The 22689-nt window shown below is 44.1% G+C and overlaps 1 protein-coding gene and 1 long non-coding RNA gene across 3 annotated transcripts in view; one reads left to right on the forward strand and one right to left on the reverse strand.

Annotated features, from left to right (window-relative positions):
* LOC119017334 overlaps positions 1-596 on the reverse strand; it is a 1570-nt gene extending 974 nt beyond the window's left edge. The window contains exons 1-2 of one of the 2 annotated variants that reach the window (XR_005074402.1): positions 455-596; positions 115-233 (exon numbers count right to left, since the gene is read on the reverse strand). This is a non-coding gene — a long non-coding RNA (uncharacterized LOC119017334). Of the gene's footprint in view, positions 1-114; positions 237-454 lie in introns of both variants that reach the window. The other variant, XR_005074401.1, reaches the window with a different exon arrangement.
* si:ch211-264f5.6 (carcinoembryonic antigen-related cell adhesion molecule 5) lies at positions 108-17330 on the forward strand. Its single transcript, XM_037093866.1, has 10 exons — positions 108-249; positions 483-815; positions 4053-4216; positions 4583-4709; positions 6385-6663; positions 7946-8224; positions 8462-8716; positions 9172-9289; positions 16140-16179; positions 17101-17330. The coding sequence occupies exons 1-9, from the start codon at positions 201-203 to the stop codon at positions 16156-16158; spliced, it is 1623 nt and encodes a 540-aa protein (XP_036949761.1). The 5' UTR covers positions 108-200; the 3' UTR covers positions 16159-16179; positions 17101-17330.
* The last annotated feature ends 5359 nt before the right edge of the window (positions 17331-22689 follow it).

Genomic DNA, 22689 nt, shown 5'->3' on the forward strand with positions numbered 1-22689 from the left:
TGAATGACAGATTGAGTTAAATATAAACACGATGTTAAGATGAAATCATACCGATGACGTGTGTGTGTGTGTAGACAGGGGGAGTGTGTCTGGTGTGTGTGTGTGTGTGTTCACCTTGCCTGGGTGTGTCCCTGTAAAAGCAGCAGGTACAGCCGCATTTTCTGTCTGTCGTCCCTGCTGGAAACACTTGAACCTCCGGGATGGATCTGTTGTCCGTGAAGACGCTTCTGGTTCTGCTTTATTTCATAGGTGAGGCAGAATTAAAGAAATTAATATAAAATGGAGTCGATGAAGCTGCAGATCGAACTGGGATTTATGATTTAGTTTTATATTTAATGTTTAATGTGCGTTTCCTGCCTCGCTTGGCGGGTGTAGTCTGTCTGAATGTTAGAAATAAGAGTTTATTTGTAGGAAACTTGTGTTTTTGAGGCTGTTCTCTGCTCCTCCGTCTCACCTGTCCTCCGTGTTCCCCCTCTCCTCAGGGTCCTGTGTGGGGCAGGACGACATCCTGCCGGACGGCCCGGTGGACGCGATCGTGGGGAGAAATGTGACTATAAAGACTCTGCTGAACAACCCGGCGTTCATGGTGATGACCTGGAGCTACAGCGACGGAGCCGAACTGGCCTCGATTGTCACCGTCGCTCAGGGCAGCTTCAAAGTGAGCAAAGCTTACGTGGGGAGAGTTTGGGTCAACGTGACGAACGGGGACCTGACCCTGGGCCCGCTGAAGTCCACAGACAGCGGGGACTACGGCATCTCCGTCACGTTCAGCGACCTCTCAACGAAAGCTGCGGAGATAAAGCTCCACGTTCTGGGTGAGTCATTTCTTCCAGTAATCATCGCAAATCGTGTCTTTTGGAGATTTAAGCGCTGTCTTGAATCAGGCTACAAATATGCCGAATTGAAGAGGGTGTCCCTAACGATGCAGAAAATTGCATTAATTCAATATTTTTCTGTTCTGCAAACTTTGACTTTAAAAATACAAACTTTTAACGCGTCTGTCCGCTGAACGAGTCATTTAAAACAACATTAGGCCTTTTTATGTGACAAAAACCGCCTTTTGGACTTCATCTGCGCCGAATTGATCGGCAGCTCCTCGATATCCAGAAACAAGTGCGTCAGATTATATTTTGCGCTCACAGCGTTTCTCTGAGACGCTCGCACGTATAATTACAAGATTTTCTAATGCAGTTTGGTGCAGCGCGAACGGGCGCGAGCCACACCTGTTTAAACGATATCCCTCCGCCGCCGCTCAATCTGAAAGGGGCAGTTCATGCGTCGCTTAGCAACCGCCACCGCTGGAGGACTATATTCTTTGGCGGAGGGAAAGTGATGCTACACTCCTGAATAGATGTATTTATTTATTTTACACAATTTAAGCACTTGTTGAACATTTGAGCTCTTTGCTACGTTTAAAGGAGCCTCTCACACTGTGCTGTTTATGGGTGTGGCCTTACTGCTGGAGCACTGTGTGTGTGTGTGTGTGTGTGTGTGTGTGTGTGTGTGTGTGTGTGTGTGTGTGTGCTGAACCCCTCATCAGAGATCGTCTCCAGCAGAGATGACCTCATGCATCAGTGGTTTGAAGTTACTTCCTGGTTGTGCACCAGCTGATTTGTGCAGTAGTTTTCCCCTCCAGCTGACCCCGCCCACAGACTTTACATTGTGATAAAGTCATAAATTTTAAAAAATTGACTCAACTTGAGGAAAATTTAGCAAATATAAACCTCCCTGGATCCTTGTTGATCTTTTTACGGATGTCTCCTTTAACAGCAGTGTAGTAATTAGTCCTAAAACACAGAAATCTGTTAGCATGTTAGCACATCTGGCTCCCTCATCGCAACGTCTGTGATGCTGTTAAATGTTCCATAGTTTAATTATAAAGCTCCTCCGGGCTTTAAAAACAGTTAGTGCTTGCTAACAAGTGTCTAAATGAGACTACAGAGGTTGTCGGGGACATTATTGATCAGTTTATAGGAAACCTGGATAGTAATTGTGCAGTCAGACTCTTTGTGGCAGTGAGGTTTAAGTCATGTGACTGTGAAGTCATCTGTTTGTAGCAACATTAGCTTCTTACTGCTACACATTTAATTTATGTTCTTCTGTGGAGATTTTCTGGATGAAGAGAACCAGTAAAAGTCATGAATTTGAGATTATTTTCTGCTATAATCCAAAACCCAATTTTTAAAATCCCAGGTTTTTTGTGGAGGGAACCAGGTTGATGCTAACTTCAGGGTTAGCTACAAAAGTATACCATCGCTGCAGCTGTCTGATGGGAAAATATATCAGGAGACTGTTTCGTGAGTGACCACTGGAGAAAAGTCTGTCTAACATTAATGATTCAGGTCCTAATCTGATAATCTGCTGCTGGTGTCCTGTAGGGGCGAGGCACAGATACTGTAAGTGACTCGTTAGTCAGCTGGTTGTTAATGGTGTCATACTGTCGAGTATCAGAGTTTTGAAACACACACACACACACACACACCCTGTGGTTACTGTGGCCTGTTGACTTTTGCAAAATCAAGGACTCTTGTTTGAACCCGTGGAGAACAATGACTAAATCTGCAGCTCCAGTTTGTCGGATTATCTCAGTTTAAACAACCCGAAACACGTCAGTATGAGATGTCAGAGAAAAATGCTAAAAAAGCAGGTGTTTTCTATCATTCTACTAAGTGGCTGATGGTTGCGGCTTCTCTCAGCTCTGCACAGTAAATAAATCATCCTACATCGCTGAGAGACTCAACAATCAACTGTCTTTGTGGTGCGTTCAGGAACAGCTGGGACAAATCCTACTGATTCTACCTTTAACTTTAATAGTCTTTGAATTCTATTAATATGACGTGAGCTTCAGTTAGCTTTGAGCACAAATGTCCTTCAGAGGGAGACTTTTTACTCTGATCCTCTGAGAACATCTATCTATTAATCTATGACTTTACTGGAGTAAAGAAGCTGTCGATCAGTACGTTTCTTTTTACCAGAGTGGATCCTTCTCGCCCCTGCAGCTCAGTTGGGTTGAACAAAGTTTATTTGAGGAAAACGATCTTTTAAAGAGGTTGTGTTTGAAGTTACTGGTTGAACTCTTGTCTGCTGCTCTGCAGTAAGAACGGGTTACCACTCCTTCACATTGTTCTCACACACCTACAGTTGCCCAATCATCAATAAACAGACGGCACATTTAGAAACGGAGCTGCAGGATTACTGAGAACGAGTCCAGCAGGTTGAGTCGCTGCGATCTCTCTGCCATCTTCATTCACTCCATTCAAACACGTGGATTTAAGAGCGCGGTCGGCCCTGAGGCGAGCTGCTCCAGGAATTATCCACCCCCATGTTTTAATCGTGATAACCTTAACGGCTCATTTCTTTTACAAAAGTTTATTCACCTTTAATCCTGATGAAAGAATCCACCCTGAAATACCTGAGGAGTCATTCAGATTTGACTTTTGACTTCTCAGTTTGTGTTTTTTGTTCTTTTGTCTGCTGAATAACTGAATGATTGCTTTGTTTCTGTGGTTGAACTCAGTTTTATATTAAAGAATAAACTAAAGACTAAAACTCAGGTTTTGTTTTCGGTTCCTAAGAAGCAAAGAGTGTGTTTACACTTCATACGAGTTTTGCACCATAGACCTAGTTTGTCTCAGCCCCATGTCATTTTTGCATTGCATTGTGGGAGAAATCAGACATGTTTTTTAGTTTGCACGCTCATTTTCTTGATAACGCTGAATTATGACAACATATAATATATATAATATGTATTTCTACACAACTTGAGCTGCAGCAGTTTGTCAATTAATATATTATTGGAGCGAAATAAATTAATAAGTAGCTTTTGAGAATTTGTTTTGGTCATTTTATAGCAAATATTTGGTCACATAAAACAAGAGAATGTAAATATCCTTCTTTATTATGAATCCTGGTGATGAATGGATCTCAGTGTCTTAGTGTTTCTGGATGAGGAACAATAACAACCTCATTTCTTTCTCCCACATTCAAATCATCCAACCGTTCATTCATTTTGTTCTTTGTGTTAAAAACTTCCCCCCTCGTTCTCCCTGCAGAGCCGGTGTCTGACGTCGTCATCAAGTCCAACATGCCCGAGGCCATCGAGCACAACAGCACCGTGATTCTGACCTGCTCTGCTAAAGGCTCCTTCCTCAAGTTCACCTGGACCAACGGCACCGCGCCCATCGTGGCTGACGGCAAGCGGATCACGCTCAAAGAGGTCGGCTCATTGATCTGTTTATTATTAATACTAGATTTATGCATTTAAATAGATTCATTCATTCATTCATTCATTCCTGATCTTCAGCTTTCAATCATTCATTTGCCAGCTCAGTTTTTTAAATCATGTAGACTTTGCATGAACATTATGAAAATAGTTTTGCTTTCATGACGCTGATATGCAAGTTAGTGTGATAGAATCTTTCCATTGACACAGAAACAGGAACACACGACACACGACGAGTTCTGATGAGACTCACTGAAAACAAACCTTTAAGTATTCATTAAAATGTGTTTTTTTTTAATTGCGTTAATTCTGTTCATTAATGTAAATGTTATGTATTCTGTGCTTTGGATGGAATCTCAGGAGGAAAAGTCCAGTACGTTGACCATCGCAGGTGTTCTGAGGACGGACCTGGTCGGTCCGATCGTCTGCACAGCTGCCAACAAGCTGGAGACGGAGAAGAGCGCCGCCTTCAACATGACCGTCTACTGTGAGTACTGCGGTTCACACGCCGTCTTACTTCCTGAGTTTCTCTTCACTTCTGACTGAAACTGAAACTGAACCTCATCAAACCGTAACAAGAACTGAAAGTGAAAATCCAAAAAACCTTGACAACCAAATGTCAAAGACGAGATTGATTGGACCAACACGACCTGCTGAGGAGAGTTTGTCTAAATTCTCTTTCTTAAAAACTTCCCATGAAACCACCCGGACGATCTCACGAGGCAGAATATCTGTTTCTGCTCCTTATTCTGATCAATAGTTACTAAAACATCTTCATTTATTTGTATTTTCAGATAATTACTTTTTTTATCAGGGACATTTTCATTCATCGTTGTGGCTCAGAGGCTGAAACTGATTTTTACTGAAACTGAAACTGACTTTTTAATTACATTTTGAATTTGTTGTTGTGGTTTTGTGCCTCCTCAGCCACCGTACTGTTGTGTAAAAGTGGGCGTGTCTGTCGTGGACAGAGGAGTTCACGTCCTGCACAAAAACACAACATGTATCTTAGTCACTAATTACTTTAATGATTACTTCCTGGGCAGGTCCTGTTTAATGTCACAGTTCATCTCATTACTCATGACCTTTCTTTACTGCAGCAGAACCTTCCAGCTTCGTGACAGATTTCTTTACGCTCTAACTCTGAATGGCTGTTTTATTTAATGAGCTCCACACCTGTCGGACAACAAAGGTCACACATGAGTCAGTCTGTCGCCTCCTCAGCAGCTCGTCTGTCGGAGACGCTTCACCGTGTTTCTTTCTCCGAGTCACATCGTCTCCTGACTCACTTTGGCTTTTCTGTAAAGACTTTAAGTCAGATTCCTGAAACACTCAGGTGTAGCTGAGCGGTCTGTGGTCATGTGACTCCTGCAGTGTGTGTTTGCACTCACACCACACTGTGTACACAGCAGCCCACACTCCCTCTCCTCCTCATGACTCACCTGAGAGGCAGTGAAACCAAGCCGACCGCTGCTGAACTCAGTTATCAATTAATCCAGACTCACAGCTGCAGCTCAGGGCGGCTTCACGTTAAACACACCAGTGTTGTAGAAAGTATCCAGGAGTCATACTCCAGTATAAGTAAAGATATTATATATGAGCCATTTGACACATATGAATAGAACTTGAGTAAAAGTCTGATATTGACTGTACCTCAGTATCAGAGTACTGTTGTTCTGTTTTGTCTCTGATGCAGCCAGAATCTGCTAAGCAACTAAACTCATTTAATAAGTGTAGTGGAGTAAAAAGTGCAATGTTTGTCTCTGAGTAGCTCAAAACTGCTCAAAGGTGCAACGTTTGAGTAAAATGTTAGTTAACCTGCTAGCTCTGGCCTGTTTGTCTGTTGTAATGTTACAGGGCTGCTAGCTGCATGGCTAGCTGTGCTAACTAGCTAACGGCAGCTAAATTTAGCAGCAATTAGCCTTAACAGTTGCTTGAGTACTCAGTTACATTCCATTACTGGATGAATGATGATGATGATGTTTTCCAATATTTTGCCTCTTTGGAAGGATTTTAAATCATGTAAAAAAATTGTTTATTTGTTAAATGTGAGAAAAAGACTGAACGATTTTGACTGTTAAGTAGAAACTCGATGTTCAGGTCACGTTAAGTCTTCAGGCGGACTCGTCCGCAGATACTAACGCTTGTTTCTTCCTCTGCAGACGGACCAGAAGCAGTCGCCATCACTCCTCCGAGCCCTCCCCCGTACCTCCGAGCCGGGTCCAACTTCAGCCTGTCGTGTGCGGCCCGCTCCAGCCCGCCCGCCACCTTCGTCTGGTACCACAACAACACGATGATGGAGGCCGGCGGTCCCGTTCTGACTCTGGCGACAATTGAGAAACACAAATTTGGGAAGACAATGGGAGAATACACATGCAGGGCGGCTAACGCCAAAACCCTGCTCACCGTCTCCTCTCCGGTCGTCTCCTTCGCTGTGATGGGTGAGTGTTAACCACGTTCTCCCCTCCCCTCCTCCTGAGGATATAAAGTCCTCCTCTCCTCCTCCTGATGATATAAAGTCCTCCTCTCCTCCTCCTGATGATATAAAGTCCTCCTCCCCTCCTCCTGGGGATATAAAGTCCTCCTCTCCTCCTCCTGAGGATATAAAGTCCTCCTCTCCTCCTCCTGAGGATATAAAGTCCTCCTCTCCTCCTCCTGATGATATAAAGTCCTCCTCTCCTCCTCCTGATGATATAAAGTCCTCCTCTCCTCCTCCTGATGATATAAAGTCCTCCTCTCCTCCTCCTGAGGATATAAAGTCCTCCTCTCCTCCTCCTGAGGATATAAAGTCAGGTGACGTGTCGTAGTCCACAGAACAGTTCTGGAGACTTGATTTAAAACATCAGATGTCTCCATACAGCTCGTCTGCTCTGATCACAGTGGATGTTAATTAAACCTGTTATTTTCTGAACACTTCACTGTAGCCGTGAAGCTAAAAGCTCGAGGTTTTACTGAATTTACATTTTAGGTTGAACTGTTCCTTTAATGTGTCCTGTCATGTCGGGTTGCCAAGCTAACGTAGAAACGTTGTGTAACACAGAACACAAAGCTGCGCTGCTCGTAACTGCACAGGAATTTTCTGCTTGTTTGGAGGATGTGGGTTACGTGTATGTGTGTGTGCTTGTGTGTGTGTGTGTGTGTGTGTGTGTGTGTGTGTGTGTGTTTGTCTGACTGAAACCTGCCAGGTGGGAGGATGGTTTCACATTTTGCCCTGAGGAGTTTCTGTGTTTGCGGCTCTGGATGCAGCAGCAGTTTACAGACGACATGAACGTTTTATTTTGGCGAATCAAAACATTTGTTTACTTTTAAAGTAGATTCTTGATTCAATCAGCAGAAAGTCATCATCCATCGATTTCATATTATTATTTGTTTCCTCTCTTGCTGTCAGAGCCGACGAGTCTGTTTTATTTGTTGTGTGATTTGACTTTGAGTTTTATTAGTTCAGGATATTTTCATATTTCTTTTACCTTCCAGTTCAAATATCTGAATGTTCTTAAGAATCAGCTGTCTTTGAAAAAGCACCACATCTTTCTATCAGTGGCATGTTTTGGTATAAGAAAGATAATTTCCCTCTGTTATTTCTGGGGTTTCTGGTCCTCTTCAGTCTGAAGCCTCTGATGTCACAGGCCTCTGGTTATAGACTCTACCCAGTTGCATGATGGGAGATGTTGGATCCTGTGTTTCAGGAGATTGACCTCTTTCTTTTCCCCTGAACGTTTGCAGACCCGATCACCGGTGTTAAAGTCACCGGCCCGACCGAGACCCTCATCGCCGGCAACAGCTCCGCCAACATCAGCTGCATGGCGACGGCCGGCAGCGTGCAGACCACGACCTGGCTGAAGGACGGGAACCCTCTGGCTGCCGGCGCCCGCGTGGTGTTCGCCGCCGACCGGAGCTCCGTGATGATCAGCACGCTGCAGAAGGAGGACAACGGAGAGTTCGTGTGTCAGCTCAGCAACCCGGTCAACAAAGAACAGGCCGCCTACAAGATGGTGGTCAACTGTGAGTGTTTGTGTTCCCGCTGCAACCAGTTTATGGTTTTACGAGGGTGTATTTGTTCTGGCACTGATTTATTTTATAGGACTCATTCAGAAGACAATAAAGTGTCTTTAAACTCAAATAAAACACACGCATGATGAGACAATTATTAGGTAAACAGACGTTCATTGATTGCGTGTGAGATCGTTGACTGTCAGATATCAGAGTGATAAACTGTCGTCTCTCTGTTTCTATCTGCAGACGGTCCTGAGCCGGCGACGGTGACGGGCCCCGAGGCCATAGAAGTCCACGACGACGTGACGCTGAAGTGCGCCGCTGCCTCCGTCCCTCCCGCCAACTTCACCTGGAAGTTTAACGGAACAGTGGTGGACATCAAAACGGCTGAGTTCCCCATCAAGGATCCCACATACAGGAACTCTGGAACGTACATGTGCGAGGCGTACAACGCCGTCACTGGCAAGACGACCTCTGCCTCCCACTTCCTGTCTGTCAAAGGTAAGATGTCGGCTGCAGGCGTGAGCAGACAGAACCGACTGCAATCATCACTGCAAGACTGAGAGTTTAAGAAAATCCAGTAATGATATGAACACATTATTTTACTTATTACATGACTTCAGTCTCTGTGACTCAGTTTTATTTTCGGTGTCACGGGCAGCGGAGGTGATTAGATCATGAGGAATGTGGACGTTCACTTCTGAGAAATCTTTACAGTCAAACGTATGTTTATGTGTTTATGCGGGTGTGAAATTGTCTGTCACTTCCACAGAAGTTACTCACCAAACCTATGACTCATGTTTTCACCACAGCTCAGTGGTTTCAGCTCTGACACATGAAGAGCAAAAAACCACTGAAATAACATAAATATGTACATTGTTCTGAGAGTGTCTGCAGTTTCCAGGCGGGTCGGGACTTTGAATTATTCTAAATCTTGTTGTTGTTGTGGTTGACAGAGGAAGGCGCTCTGGATGAAGGACTCTCAGACGGAGCCATCGCTGGAATCGTCATCGCCGTCCTCATCGCTCTCGGTGCCGCCATCGGTCTAATCATTTGGTGCCGACAGAAAGTACCGTAAGTGCTCAGAACTTCTCAGTGAGTCTCGATGTGCATCGATCAGGAGGATCCCGGTTGTGGTGTGCAGGGTTGTGATGTATATTGCAGATAACAAGATAATGCAGTGGCAGGTTTTTCTCCAGTATTTCGCAGCCCTGCCACATGGCCAAATGTATGTGGACACTCGCACATACTTGGCCAGCATTTCACCGTGTTTATGAGATAAAACTGTTTCTTTTTTTAGCTGCTTTATCGTGTTTGAGCTGGAAAGAGACAAAAACAAACTTTTTACACAGTTGGAAGAACGTGATCATGTAAAAATCAGATCAGAGATCTCAGATTTAGGAGGTGTCCACATACTTTTGTCCAAGGATAGAGGAAGTCTTCTGGTTGTGTGTGTGTGTGTGTGTGTGTGTGTGTGTGTGTGTGTGTCTCGTACACTATCATTCCTCTTTTGTGTCTGTATGTAACATGTCTGCCATTTCATGACCTTCGAGGAAATTCTTTTCATTCCTCTCACACCTTGACATCTTGCAACATGTTAGGCTAACGTACACACACACACACACACACACACACACACACACACACAGTGTTGTAACTGTAACTGTCACATTGGTGCCGTTGTTTTCAACATTTCCACCTTCAGAAAAGCTTTTTTCTGACTCGTGGAAGAGAATCCACTCCTGCAGGTTCAGACTGACAGGAGAGAGGAAGAGTGGATGTGGTCCTTAGGAACTAGTAGAAGATTCAACATATTAGACTTCGGCACCAAAATGTCTAAAATCAGCGTGAAGAATCCTCCAGTTTCCTCGAGGTAACGCTGCGTTTCATTTGGTCGCCTGTCGAAATTCTTCAGAATTTCTGTTTATTCACCACAAACAGCCAGATCAGCTGTAAGATACCTAACTTGTCCAAACGTAATCTCTGAGCTCTCCTTCTGTAGATCTGATGAAACGATCTCACTTCATCCTTCTGTAGTTGTTCTGCAGCGGTCGGTCATATTTCACGATCTTCATCAGCAGATGGATCAGCTGTCAGGAAAGTGTAGATTCTCCTCCGTACTAGAAGGACTTGTTGTAGATGTTGGTTTAAAATGTTATGATGAGTGAATGTTTATTTTATTCACCAGACTCGAAACCAAAACCATCCCACACACACACACACACACACACACACACACACACACACACACACACACACACACACACACACACACACACACACACACGGAACATCTCATATTTCAGTCTCGGCACTGAAAGAATTCGACTCAGTTGTGTCAAACGTGAAACTCTCGTGAAGGTAAATGATGAAAGGTGATTCCTGATGAAGCGACAGGCGAGCTGCAGCAGATCACTTCTCCTCACACCTGAACGACACGTTCTTCCCAATCAGCCGCGGCGATGCAATCCTGCACCACATCCTGTCAGTTTCAACACACCGTGGATCACAGCAGGAAGCCGGCGTCCTGAAACAAAGAACCAACAGATGAGTCAGTGACAGTGCAGCGCTGACAGCCCGACACATTCCTGACTTTGGCAACTTGAGAGTTTGCAGCTCTGATGATCCAGAGATGTTTGTCCATCGCCGTGTTTCTCTTACTTCCTGTTTTCTTTTAATTCATGCTCAGCAGCTTCCTCTTAACTCAGCAGCTTCCCTGAGTCCATATCCACGTTATACATTCAAACACTTGACAAACGGCTTCTTTTCTCTGGTCTGACGATGTTCAGGGGTCGTCTGGAGTGTAGATCACCAGACATCCCGCCCCTCCCCCCTCTGACTTTAGCTGTCAGTCAGGCGGAGCTGTTGCAGCCGGATGATGACCTGATGCTTCAGGTAGAGGTGGTGTTCAGGTGTAGAGGCCCTCTCGGGGCCCCGGGGCCTCAGGATGACTGACTCGTCTGCCCCTCTGTCATTTTAACTGCATCACTGTTAGACGTGTCAACAGTGATGACAGCAGCTCTTTGTTCTGTGTTATCGACGGAGTCTCAGACTGAGTTCTGTCTCTTTGGTGGCTGAGGGCGACGGTTTGAGGTTCAACTTGAGATATTTAGAGGAGATTAGATGCTGCGAGGATGTCTGCAGAAACAGAAACTGAGCTGCGTCTTGAGTCTGTGGCTAGATGGAAGGATAAAAAAGGCGAGCTGTAACTCTGACCGACCTCCTCTGCAGACGTCAAGATGTTTATATGCAACACCCTGCACACACACAGACACACACAAACACACTCAGACGTCCGGCGTCAGAGAGAGATCCATTAAGGGTGCTGACAGCAGCCTGACGCCTGACCGTCCGGTATCTGTTGTGTTCTTCCTGCTCGGTTCTGTCAGTCAGCAGAATCCGTGTCAAACATCATCATGTTGAGGAGATCTGAAGGTTTCAGTCCGACTCATTTCAAGTCCTAATTTAACATTTGTTTTGTCTGAGAATGGATGAAGTTCAGACAGAAAAAGATTTGGACTTAGACAGCCGTTAATTATAATCTCCTCCTGCGCTCTGCAGTGACTGAGTGAACATGACGCTGTAATCTCCTTCACTGCGAGCACCTGAAGGCCTAAAAGCAAAACACAACACGTGAAACCACTGAGAAACTGAGAAACTTCTCTTTCCATGAGTGTTTTTAAAGCATGTCAACAGGATCAGATTTTCAGTAGTGATTAAATATGATTGAACAATAGTTATTTTCAGCTGCTCTAAAGATAGAAGGTCAGTTTTGCTTTGTTTTGTCCTGCACACGTCGGCAGCTATCTGTAGTTCCACCAAAGATGAGCGACTGGATTATTTTCATAGCCGCTCATATGACAGTAGATAACGCGTTTACTTCACGCCCACTGGAGTGAATCGTGTTCTGTCATTTTAGGAGGGTTTGACTGAGTGTGTGTGTGTGTGTGTGTGTGTGGGAACACAATTAATCCTGTAACTCATTGCTGAAACCGATCTGAAACACGTCTTTAAAAGGAAAAATGACCTCACTGCACAACAATGTCCTCGTCCTGAAGGTCTCACACCAGAACCGGTTCTCTGCAGGTAACATAACACACCTGTTGTGTGGAGGCATGAGAGAGAGAGACACAGACATGTGTTCAGAGATCAAAATAAAGATCTCGTCCTCTGATAATCAACAGCAGCCTGTATGAAGAGGCAGGTGCAGAAACACAATAAAACCACCTGCAGCAAACATGACGAGGAAACCTCGAGACGTTCATGACCGGGTTCTCCTGATAACATCTGTAAACATCTGTTGTGAAGTGTGGGAGAAACTTTAGAGGAGCAGTTCTCTCAAAAAGTCAAATCTAGTCAATGAAGTGTCGTCTAGTCCACAGAGCAGGTCTGGAGCTCCACAGCAAAACAGAGTTGCAGCATTCTGCTAAAATAAGTGAATAAAACCTTGAAACTTCATTAAAACTTTGCAGAATTATCTGTTAGCACTTCCTGTTAGCAGTGAACCTGTTGATGTTCAGACAACTATCACCAGATCACTGTGATACTGCAGAAAACTTAAAATCATGATGTTTCTAAGGCAAGTTCTGCACATGTGAGGAGCGTCTGGTTTAAGGATTTATGAAGTCCTCCTCTCCTCCTCCTGAGGATATAAAGTCCTCCTCTCCTCCTCCTGAGGATATAAAGTCCTCCTCTCCTCCTCCTGAGGATATAAGTCCTCCTCTCCTCCTCCTGATGATATAAAGTCCTCCTCTCCTCCTCCTGAGGATATAAAGTCCTCCTCGCCTCCTCCTGAGGATATAAAGTCCTCCTCTCCTCCTCCTGAGGATATAAAGTCCTCCTCTCCTCCTCTTGAGGATATAAAGTCCTCCTCTCCTCCTCCTGAGGATATAAAGTCCTCCTCTCCTCCTCCTGAGGATATAAAGTCCTCCTCTCCTCCTCCTGAGGATATAAAGTCAGAACAGTTCTGGAGCTTCACAGTAAAACAGAGTTGGAAAATGACGTCTCTCCTCTGTAGTTACACTGATCGTGTTGCCTGCAGGCAGCGGAGACACACACACACACACACACACACACTCGTTGAACCTGGCCTTGAGTTTCGGTATTTTTGAAAACAGTCCGACTTCATTCCTTCTCTCCACTGTCCGTCACATGCAGGCGGACCCCGCCTCCCCCTCCTCTCTGATTGGCTGTCGGGGTGTTGAGCTGCTGGTAAACTGATCGCTCATTAATATTTACGTTACAGAACGAGCTGAGCTCAAATGTCTCTGAGACACTTGCAGAGGACACAGTGGTCCTGCTGCTCTCAGTCGGGTCTCCTGGTCTCTCAGTGATGACTCAGGTGTTATTGTGTCATCCAGGTGTGGAATCTAGGTCACATGATAACAGGTTGTTTGTGGGCGTGGACACGAACTCTCTGGTGTCGTCCTTGATCTTTTCTCCTGGTCGGTGACCTTTGACCTCGTCCCAGCAGAAGCAGCTGATGTTTCCTGTTTTCATTCAGTGTCTCGTCCAGCGAGAACTTAAACACAAACATACGCTGTATCTAGTTTCTGTTTAATTTAATCTTAAAGCGAACTGGATTGAAAATTTATTTTGGTCAAACTATGAATTTCGAGATCAAGGATTTAACGTTAAAGGATGTAATTTCCACTTTTTTCTGAAATGCAATACTTGTAGCGATTAGCTCGCACTGGCCTGAACTTCATGTCGTGTTTTAAAGAAACTGAACGATTAATTAATCTGTTTACAACAGTGAATAATAAGCAGCATTACCAACCGGTGGCCTGACAGCTGAAACTTGGTTCATGCTTCTGGTCCGTTGGTAGCGTCACATTTTCCGTCTTCCACTCTGATGCTACTAACAGTTTCCCCAGTAAACACACCGCCCTCTTCGGCTGCTGCAGTCCCTCCCGATCGGCCGGCTCAACCTTTTTTGTTTGTCTCGTCACCGGTTGCAGTTGTCGACGGGTTTATTTGCTTCATCTTGACGTCTCTCGTACTTTTTGAAGCGGTGTGTTTGGCAGAGATGTCTTCTGCTCTCTCTTGTAAATCTTTGTACTGAGCTGGTCGTTTCTCAAACACAGAACGAGTCTGTACATCTGAACGCTGCGTCTCGTTCTCTGTAGATCTGACATGCAGCGACACTGATCAGCAGAAAAGTGTCCGTCAGGAGATAAAGTGGTAAAGTTGTAAAGAGTCGCCTGTTTGTTAGCAGCTGGAGGGGAGTCGGTCCTGGATCTCATCACTCTATATGTTGAGCACAAACTTAACGAGCCTTCAGTCTGTAATTAACTTGCTGCTGTGTAATCTGATGAACTGACTCTGGAGGTAAAAGCTTTATTTTTACATAATTAAAGGGAGCTGCTGTTTATGAACATGGCTGCTGAGATACATCTGTATTAGTGTGTGTGGTGATCTTTAGGTTTCCTCATCTTTTTATTTATTCTCTTAAAACAAGTTAAATGAGCCGAGAAAGATTTGGACACAAAACGAGAAGAGACACATTTCCTCAGATCGATCGATTCAGAATCCTTCGACAGGCTGCCGACGGGGAAAACCCGCTCGTGTCAGACCCCTCAGCCATAATTACATGTTGGATATTTAGGAATTTTATTTTTTTGCGGGTTCCACGTCCACCAGCCAGAACAGATGGTTGCCGCTGCAGCTTGTTGTTGGAAATTAAGATGTTGCTGAAGTATTTTTCTTCCTGAATCTTTTGAGGTTTTACAGGAAACTTTCTCCGAGCCTAGAAAAGTGCGATTAAAGGAGCAGTCTGGAGTTTTGTTGAAGAAATGTTAATGAGCAGAGAAAGATCCTCATTGGCTGATGAACTAAAGAAACAAACCCTCAGCGTGCACGCCGCCTGTTAGCGACTTTCTTACTGGCTGAAGTTTAAAGCGGTCTCAGAGTCTCCGCCCTCACTGACGGAGGTACTGTAGTCCAGCTGTTTGAACTGTTAGCTAACGTTAGCTCAGAGGGAAAGCTGCTCAGTCTGTCTGAGACACGAAGACGAGCCCTCCGACGACCTCTGACCTCTGAAGCATCTTCTACTCAGCACTCGGTCGTGTTCCTAGAAAAGAGCCGACCTCTGTTTCCTAACGGGAGTTTTGTGTTTGTCGGCGTAGCGAGGGCGAGGCCGGCGCTCGGAGAATGGCAGGAATGTCACCGTCATGTCTGCACTCGTCTTCTTCTGCTCACGTTTGTGTCGCTGCGTCTTTATCTCTCGTTATCTCTGATGTCTCACCTGTGTGTGTGTGTGTGTGTCCGACCTTTTACATCACCGCTCAACTTTATTTCACATCCGCTGAACTGATGTTTCGTCTCTTATCAGTTTCCGTGTGACTCAACAGAAATGTATTTTCCAGGCTGATGTTTGTTCTGTCGCCGCTCCCACAATGACCCGACAGCTCAAACAACAGTTTAATCAGCCAGTGATGGAATGTAACCAAGTACACACTCACAGTACTCCAGTAACGTGAAGGACAATTTAAAGTTTCTGCAGTCGAGTATTTCCAGTTTTCTTACATCTGACAGAGAGATTCAACTCTGCAGCAGCTTTCAGCTCCATCAGTCGAGACCTTTCACCCTCTTCTTCTGTGGTGTCAACCCCCAACACTGCATCTACGTGTGTGTGTGTGTGTGTGTGTGTGTGTGTGTGTGATAAGATTACATCATCTTGAAAGTGTGTCAAGGAGGTGAAGATGCTGTCAGATAAACATGTAGGAGCAGATGTTGATGCTGCTGAAGCTCCGTCCATCCTTCAGTGACACACAACATGTCAGAACGTTTGAAATCTTTTGGTTGTTTTTTTATGAGTTTATCTCAGTTGATGTGTTTAATCTTGTTTGTTCTCAGTGTTCGTCTGCGTGACGATCAGATCGAGGTCGTCGTTCTAATCACTGTTTTCTGTTTCCTGTTTCAGGGTCGAGTCGCCGTACTAAAGACGCTCCTGAACACTGCTGGTGAGAAACTGACACACACACACACACACACAGACACACACACACACACACACACACACACACACACACACACACACACACACACACACACACACACACACACACACACACACACACACACACACACACACACACACACAGAACCACGTTAGAACAAAGTGAGTGCCGGGTTTTGACTGGATTCATCTGCATAGAAAATCCAAATCGATATGTTCGTAGAATAAAAAGATGCGTGTGTTGTGTTCACTCGCACTGCTGAGCTGAAGTCTACAGTAGATTTGGAAGTTATTAGATCATTTTCACATATTTATTAGATAATTTATTATTTATGATATTAATAGAAGAAGACAACAACACAATCTGTCTGGATGTCCCTCAGTGTGAGTGTGTGTGTAGTATGTGTGTGTGTATTGAAACAGTAGCTGCCAAGGCTGTCTACACTTGGTCGAGCAAACAAAGCCTTGCGGGTGTGTGTGTGTGTGTGTGTGTGTGTGTGTGTGTGTGTGTGTATGTGTGTGTGTGTGTGTGAGAAGCTTTGAGATAAGACTGTTGATTTAAAGTGGAGTCGCACAGAGCCAGTCTGTGTGTGTGTGTGTGTGTGTGTGTGTGTGTGTGTGTGTGTGTGTGTGTGTGTGTGTGAGCCCTGCAGCAGCTTCCAGCTTCACCTGCAGCTTTTCAGGTGTTTTTTAAGGAAACGTGTGTGTTTGTGGCTCTTTGATGTTCCGACAGACGAGAGGGAGTGAACAGTTTATTTACCTGGAGAGACCTGAGAGTTCACACAGTGTTAATATGATATAACGTAACAACATTACCTGATTTAATTTAACATAATAAAGATAGAAAACAATATCACATAGTTAAAGGACAGAGAGGAGCAGGTGTGAATGTCCCTCTGTAACATTTCCTTCTGTCTCTCTGCAGGAGACGTCGGCTCAAACATCCGATCATTTTGTTTCCCATGATCCATCTGTGCAGCTGGAAGGAGCGTCCGTTTGGATCCAGCATGTTTCCTGTGAAGCTCTCGCCCCGAACCAGATTTCCCATCACTCCCCTCTCTCTCAACGATGGAAACTTGATTTGAACGTCAGAGTTTTGGATTTTATCACTGGATATCTCACCTTTATTCTGATTTTAACTTCCCCAACTTCTTTCACTCATCCACCGTCACTGGATCGTCTCCTCGTCTCTCGTCTGGTCAACAGACGTCTTCCTTCACCTTTTGTCCGGCTCGCTGCTTCCTGCAGGAAACTGAAAACACCCAGAAACAGTGATCAGAGACGTTTCCTGGACGGCAGCTGACGGACTGACGGCTACGATGAGTGACTCTCTTTATCCTGCTGGAAACCTGAGGAGGAAACACACACACACACACACACACACACACACACACACACACACACACACACACGAATACTGGATGAGTGTGACAGCTGGGTGATCACAGAGGCCACACACGTCGACATTCGGGCTACAATAATATCTGAAAAAGGTTCCTGTGGTTTGATTTATCTCTCGGTCTGTGCCAGGTGGGTGGAGTTAGTCTGGTCAAGTGCAGCGGAGGGTTTCAGAATTCACCTTTCAGATGCTTCTCTGTACTTGACAGTGTTATTGATCCAAAATACCTCAGTTTCTCTGGTGCTCACCGCTGTGAGAAGTCTGTCGAGCCGGCTGTTAGCTTCTCTTTTATTTCTCTTTTCTTTCCCGTCCTGCTGCTTCCCTCCATCGTTCTTCTGTCTTCTTACAGTAAACAACACAAACGTTTAAAGCCACTGAGCTTGGAGGTCTTTTTAATTATCATGTTACCGTTAATCAGATTAAGAAATCAATGATGCAAAACAGTAAGTCTCAATATAAGAATAAAAATAAACTAAAGTTAATAACAACTTTATTTATATGACCCTAAAAAAGTGACAAAAGACTGTTTAAATGCTAATAATTATAATAATAATAAGATAAATACTTTTTCTTTATTTTATTTCAGATAGTTTAACACTCGAGCACATCGCTCCGCTACGCAGCAGCCGCTACGCAACCGAGCTAAAAGAGCCACAGCGCCTGAACAACACCTTCCATGTATCTGTGATCTGATCCTCTTTTTATTTTATTTTATTTGTTAAAGCTTCTCGTTGGTGAATCATTTATTAAGATCTAGTTGTCTGAAACTGGCGAATGACGTGAGAACACAGCGACGACTAAAACACTTCTGCTGACACTATTAGCATTGTTTAGCCTTCTAAGCTAACGTTTCTGAAGCCTTGAAAGTGTCAGTTATTATGATTATTATTATTATTATTATTACTTTTTTTATTAAGTACTTTGATAACAGGACGAGATCGTGAACACAGTGACGGCGCCATCAGTCCGATGAGAATTATTCACCTGGTGGACGCGCAAAAACATTTTCTAGCTCCGTGGTTTACTTCCTGGTTCATGCAACGTCTTTTAAATGACTTCTAGGCTCCAAGAAAGTTTGAGTATGATAAACAAACCTCTGTGAATAGAAAGAAGAATAGAAAGAGTCAAAATTGAAACTGTTTGCAGTTTGAGATGTTGCGACAACAGTTTTAAAGTTGTCTGTCTTTTATAAAGAAGATCTAGAAGGAAGTCGATCTGCTGCAGTACCAGAAGTGACCACTGGCTGCGCTGCACATTAGCTTCATGCTAAAGTCTGCTTCTCTCATCTAACATGGAGGCAACTGGGGTGTCTTAAAACCTCAAGAAAGTCCAGTTTCCTCCGTGTAGCTCTTTCTATTGAACGACTTGCATGACGGAGAACTTTTACAAACATGATTACATGTTTTGTCCTGATCATTAGCTTAGCAGCGTCAGATAATTGGCTAGTTAGCAGTTGGATTAAAACATTTTTAATAGTTTGTCCTCCACTGACGAGTTTATATGCGCACATAAATCCTAAAGAAAAGATTCACAAAGCAGTTCTCTGTCTGTCTTTTGCTCAGTCTGGATTTCTTCCAACTGTTTTTCTTCCCGGCTTCACCTTCATCCTCCCCTCTTTATATTCTCCATCGTGTTTGTTTAAATCATTCTACGCTGACTGCTGTCGAAACGCATGAGAGTAGAAAAGAGGCAGAGGTCTGGACAAGATTCAACCTGCAGGGACGAGTCGGCGAGGTGAAGCTGAGGGAGACGAAACAGGACGGGAGGAGGAGAAAAGTGCGGGAAGGAGTTTGTTTGTTCTTCAGGTTTTGGAGGGAAAGTGTGGCGAGCGGCGGGGCGGGGCTAACCGTTTCTACCACGATTGGATTGAAGTTGATCTAAATTATAGTTGCTGCAGGTTAATAACACACCTGGATGTTACCTTTGTAACCATCCAAGAAAACAAACCACTTCTTGTATTATTTGAAGTTCAGCTTTCAGCCGATCACACGTCTTTTTTGGGGGGTATTTTGTCAGCGAACCTCAGATAATTTATCCTGCGCTTCGAGCTAGTTGATGATTTTTTTGTGTTTTGTTTGTGGTTGTTGTGTGATCTCAGACGTCGACGTGCACTGATCTCCAGTGAGAAAAGTATTTATTTTGTTTAGAATATAAACCTTGATAACTGGAGCTGAAGATCATAGCTGGTCTGCAGATCACACGTCCAAAATCTCATTTAGCTTTTTAGTGTTTTTGTTTCAGTTTGTGGTCGAGCAGCCGTCAAGAGAAACTGCCCTCATTGTAAATAACCGATCGATACGCTGTAAACCGTTCTGAGAGGGTTTGTGGGGTTTTTATTTCTTTCATGATTTATTTGTTTTTTAAAAAATGTTTGATTTGTTGTTTCCTGTTAAAAAAAAATCTTAAAAGATTAAATAAATGTCCCCCTCGGTGAAACTCATGTCCAACTTAACGTCCTTGTAAAGCCATAAAAGTTGTGGAAATATTTTCCTAATTTTTGCTTCGTCTGTTGTGTTTTTATTGATTGATTGATTGATTGATTGATTGATTGATTGATTGACTGCTTTCCAGTCGGTGATGCTTCTGTTTCATCTGTTCAGAGAAAAAGAAAACAACCAATCAGAGTCTGCATGTGTTCAATCCGTCCAATCAGAGACAGAAGTTTTATTTGAAATTGTTTCTCGACTGTGTGTGTGTGTGTGTGTGTTCCTTACAGACAGGAGGGTGTGGCAGATGAGGTAAAGACAGAAAACCCCCTCGGCTGTGCATGACTGACACACACACACACACACACACACACACACACACACACACACACACAGACACACTCGCTGAGCTAAAATAACCCTAAAAACAAATGGTGGAGTTGTGAGGATCAGACAAAATGTCCTCTCGTTGTTGTTGTGTTGGTTTAAAACACTCAGCAGAAGCCGTGTGTGTGTGTGTGTGTGTGTGTGTGTGTGTGTGTGTGTGTGTGTGTGTGTGTGTGTGTGTGTGTGTGTGTGTGTGTGTGTGTGTTGGTTGGGACGCTCTGTTCTTCTGGGTCGGGTCGACCTCCTGATAATCCTTCAAAAACACACTCGAGGTAGAACACACACCAACATGTCTTCATCTCAAAAACACAGAAGACAACACACAAGATAACGTCGCTGTAGAAAACAAGAAAGCAGTTTTAATCCTGAGTTCACAGTTTGGACGTCATGTTGAAGATCACTGATGCTAACAGCCGTTAGCCACCATGTACGTCAACAGGAAGTCTGATAGTAAACAACAACAACATCAACATCAACACCTCCATCTGAGCTCTCTGGTTCTGGTTCAGTTCTGTGAGCGGCTCTATGATGTTGAAGTTAGGACACAGCGTCTTTATAATGACGTATTTTTAGTCTGATGTTTCATGAGTTTGATGACAAACTGGGTCAGCAGAGCGTCTGCAGCGCTGTGATCGAATCAGTTTCAGTTGTTTGAGGTTTACCTCAATAGAGGAACTGCTGGTGAAAATAAGTTTTGCATGCAAGAGAACGATGCAGATGTGGTTTCTAAAACACACACACGCATTTCATTGTGTATTTTACGTTGCGTCCTCTCGCTTCCGTCTCCAACACTTTCATCGTGCTTTGGCAACACAAACTGTGAACACAAACATCCACACACGCGAAACACGACCTCTGACCTGCTGCCATTTGACAGTGAAGTCAGTGAGGTGTGATCTTCCCACCTGATGACAGTTAATCTGTGGATGAACAGTCGATCAGCTCTATTCTCCTGACACCTGCAGACACACAGAGGGAAAAAGCTCTCAGGTGAGTCTGTAGATGTTTCTGTGACATCGAGGTGAACTGATCTGAAATCAGAGATCGATTGAACAAACATCTGAGCTGATTGATTAGGAGGTTTTTTAAACATCATAAATAATTTCCACAGGCTGTCATTAAAGAAAACCAATGAAAAACATTGACTGAGGTGTTTTTTAAATGTTTTCAAACTGGATGATTTCATCCAAAAGGTGACGTCTCATCTACAGCAGCAGAGTTAAAGGAAAAGTTCGACATCTCTTAGATTCAGACTTCTTTCCTTTCTGTTCCAAGGTAGATGTTCAGATTGATACACTTTCATGTTTTTACAGTGAAAATGCTACAGTCAGTTATCTTCCTTTAGTGCAAAGACCAAAAACAGGAAGCAGCTTTGAAGGAGTTTAAAACTCACTGATAAACAAATCTTTATCTCGGCTGCCAGGAGACCAGCAGAGACATCAGGCAGTTCCAGGTCCAGACACGTAATTCTCCAAGAGGTGGAAACTTGTAATTTGTAGACTTTGCTTTTTGTTTGAATCAAACAAAAGAGACATTACGTGTTAATCTGTGAGCTTTAGAGATGGTAGCTAGGCTAGCTTCCCAAAGTTTTAAACTGTTCCTTTAAACTTGAACAACTTTAAACTTTCAGGAGCTTTGTGAAGTCTTAGAGAAGCTCTGCAGGCGTGTTCGTGCAGATTTAAAGCTTCAGAGGCGGAACGACAGCACACATCATGTTTTCAAATTCAAAAATCAAAAGTAGGGACCAATGAGAGCGCAGCGAGAGGCGTGTTCATCCACGCAGGTGTAAGAGGAGGGTTCACCTTGTGTCAGTGAGTCGTCTGTTGTGTAACTACTCTGTAGTTTGAATAGAGAGACGAGTGCTACAATCACAAACCTCCTGATACCTCAAATAAACCTCGAATAAATCTGAAGGAGAAAATCCTGCAGCCCACACACCTTCATGTTCCTGTGTGTGTGTGTGTGTGTGTGTGTGTGAGATGCAGGTGGAGCTGACAGGACTGAACACGCCTGCAGCGTTTAGTCAGGAATGTGTGTGTGTTACCGTTCTTTGAGTGCACGCTGAATCACAGGGGGCGGAGCCAAACTGGAAAAAGGAACCTAGTGAACAGCAGCCGGATGTGTTCGTCTCGTCACCACAGACACAAGTTCCCCTCTGATGGACTCAGGTTCCCCTCATGTTCTCTGACTCTCCATCAGGCGCCATCATCAGGTCAACACGTTCATGTGCCCGATGCTTCAGCTTGTTGAGCTTCATGTGTGATGCAGTCAGAGAATTCTCCTTTTCCAAGAGAATTTGTGA

Source organism: Acanthopagrus latus, chromosome 3 (assembly GCF_904848185.1).
Source record: "Acanthopagrus latus isolate v.2019 chromosome 3, fAcaLat1.1, whole genome shotgun sequence".
NCBI lineage: Eukaryota > Metazoa > Chordata > Actinopteri > Spariformes > Sparidae > Acanthopagrus > Acanthopagrus latus.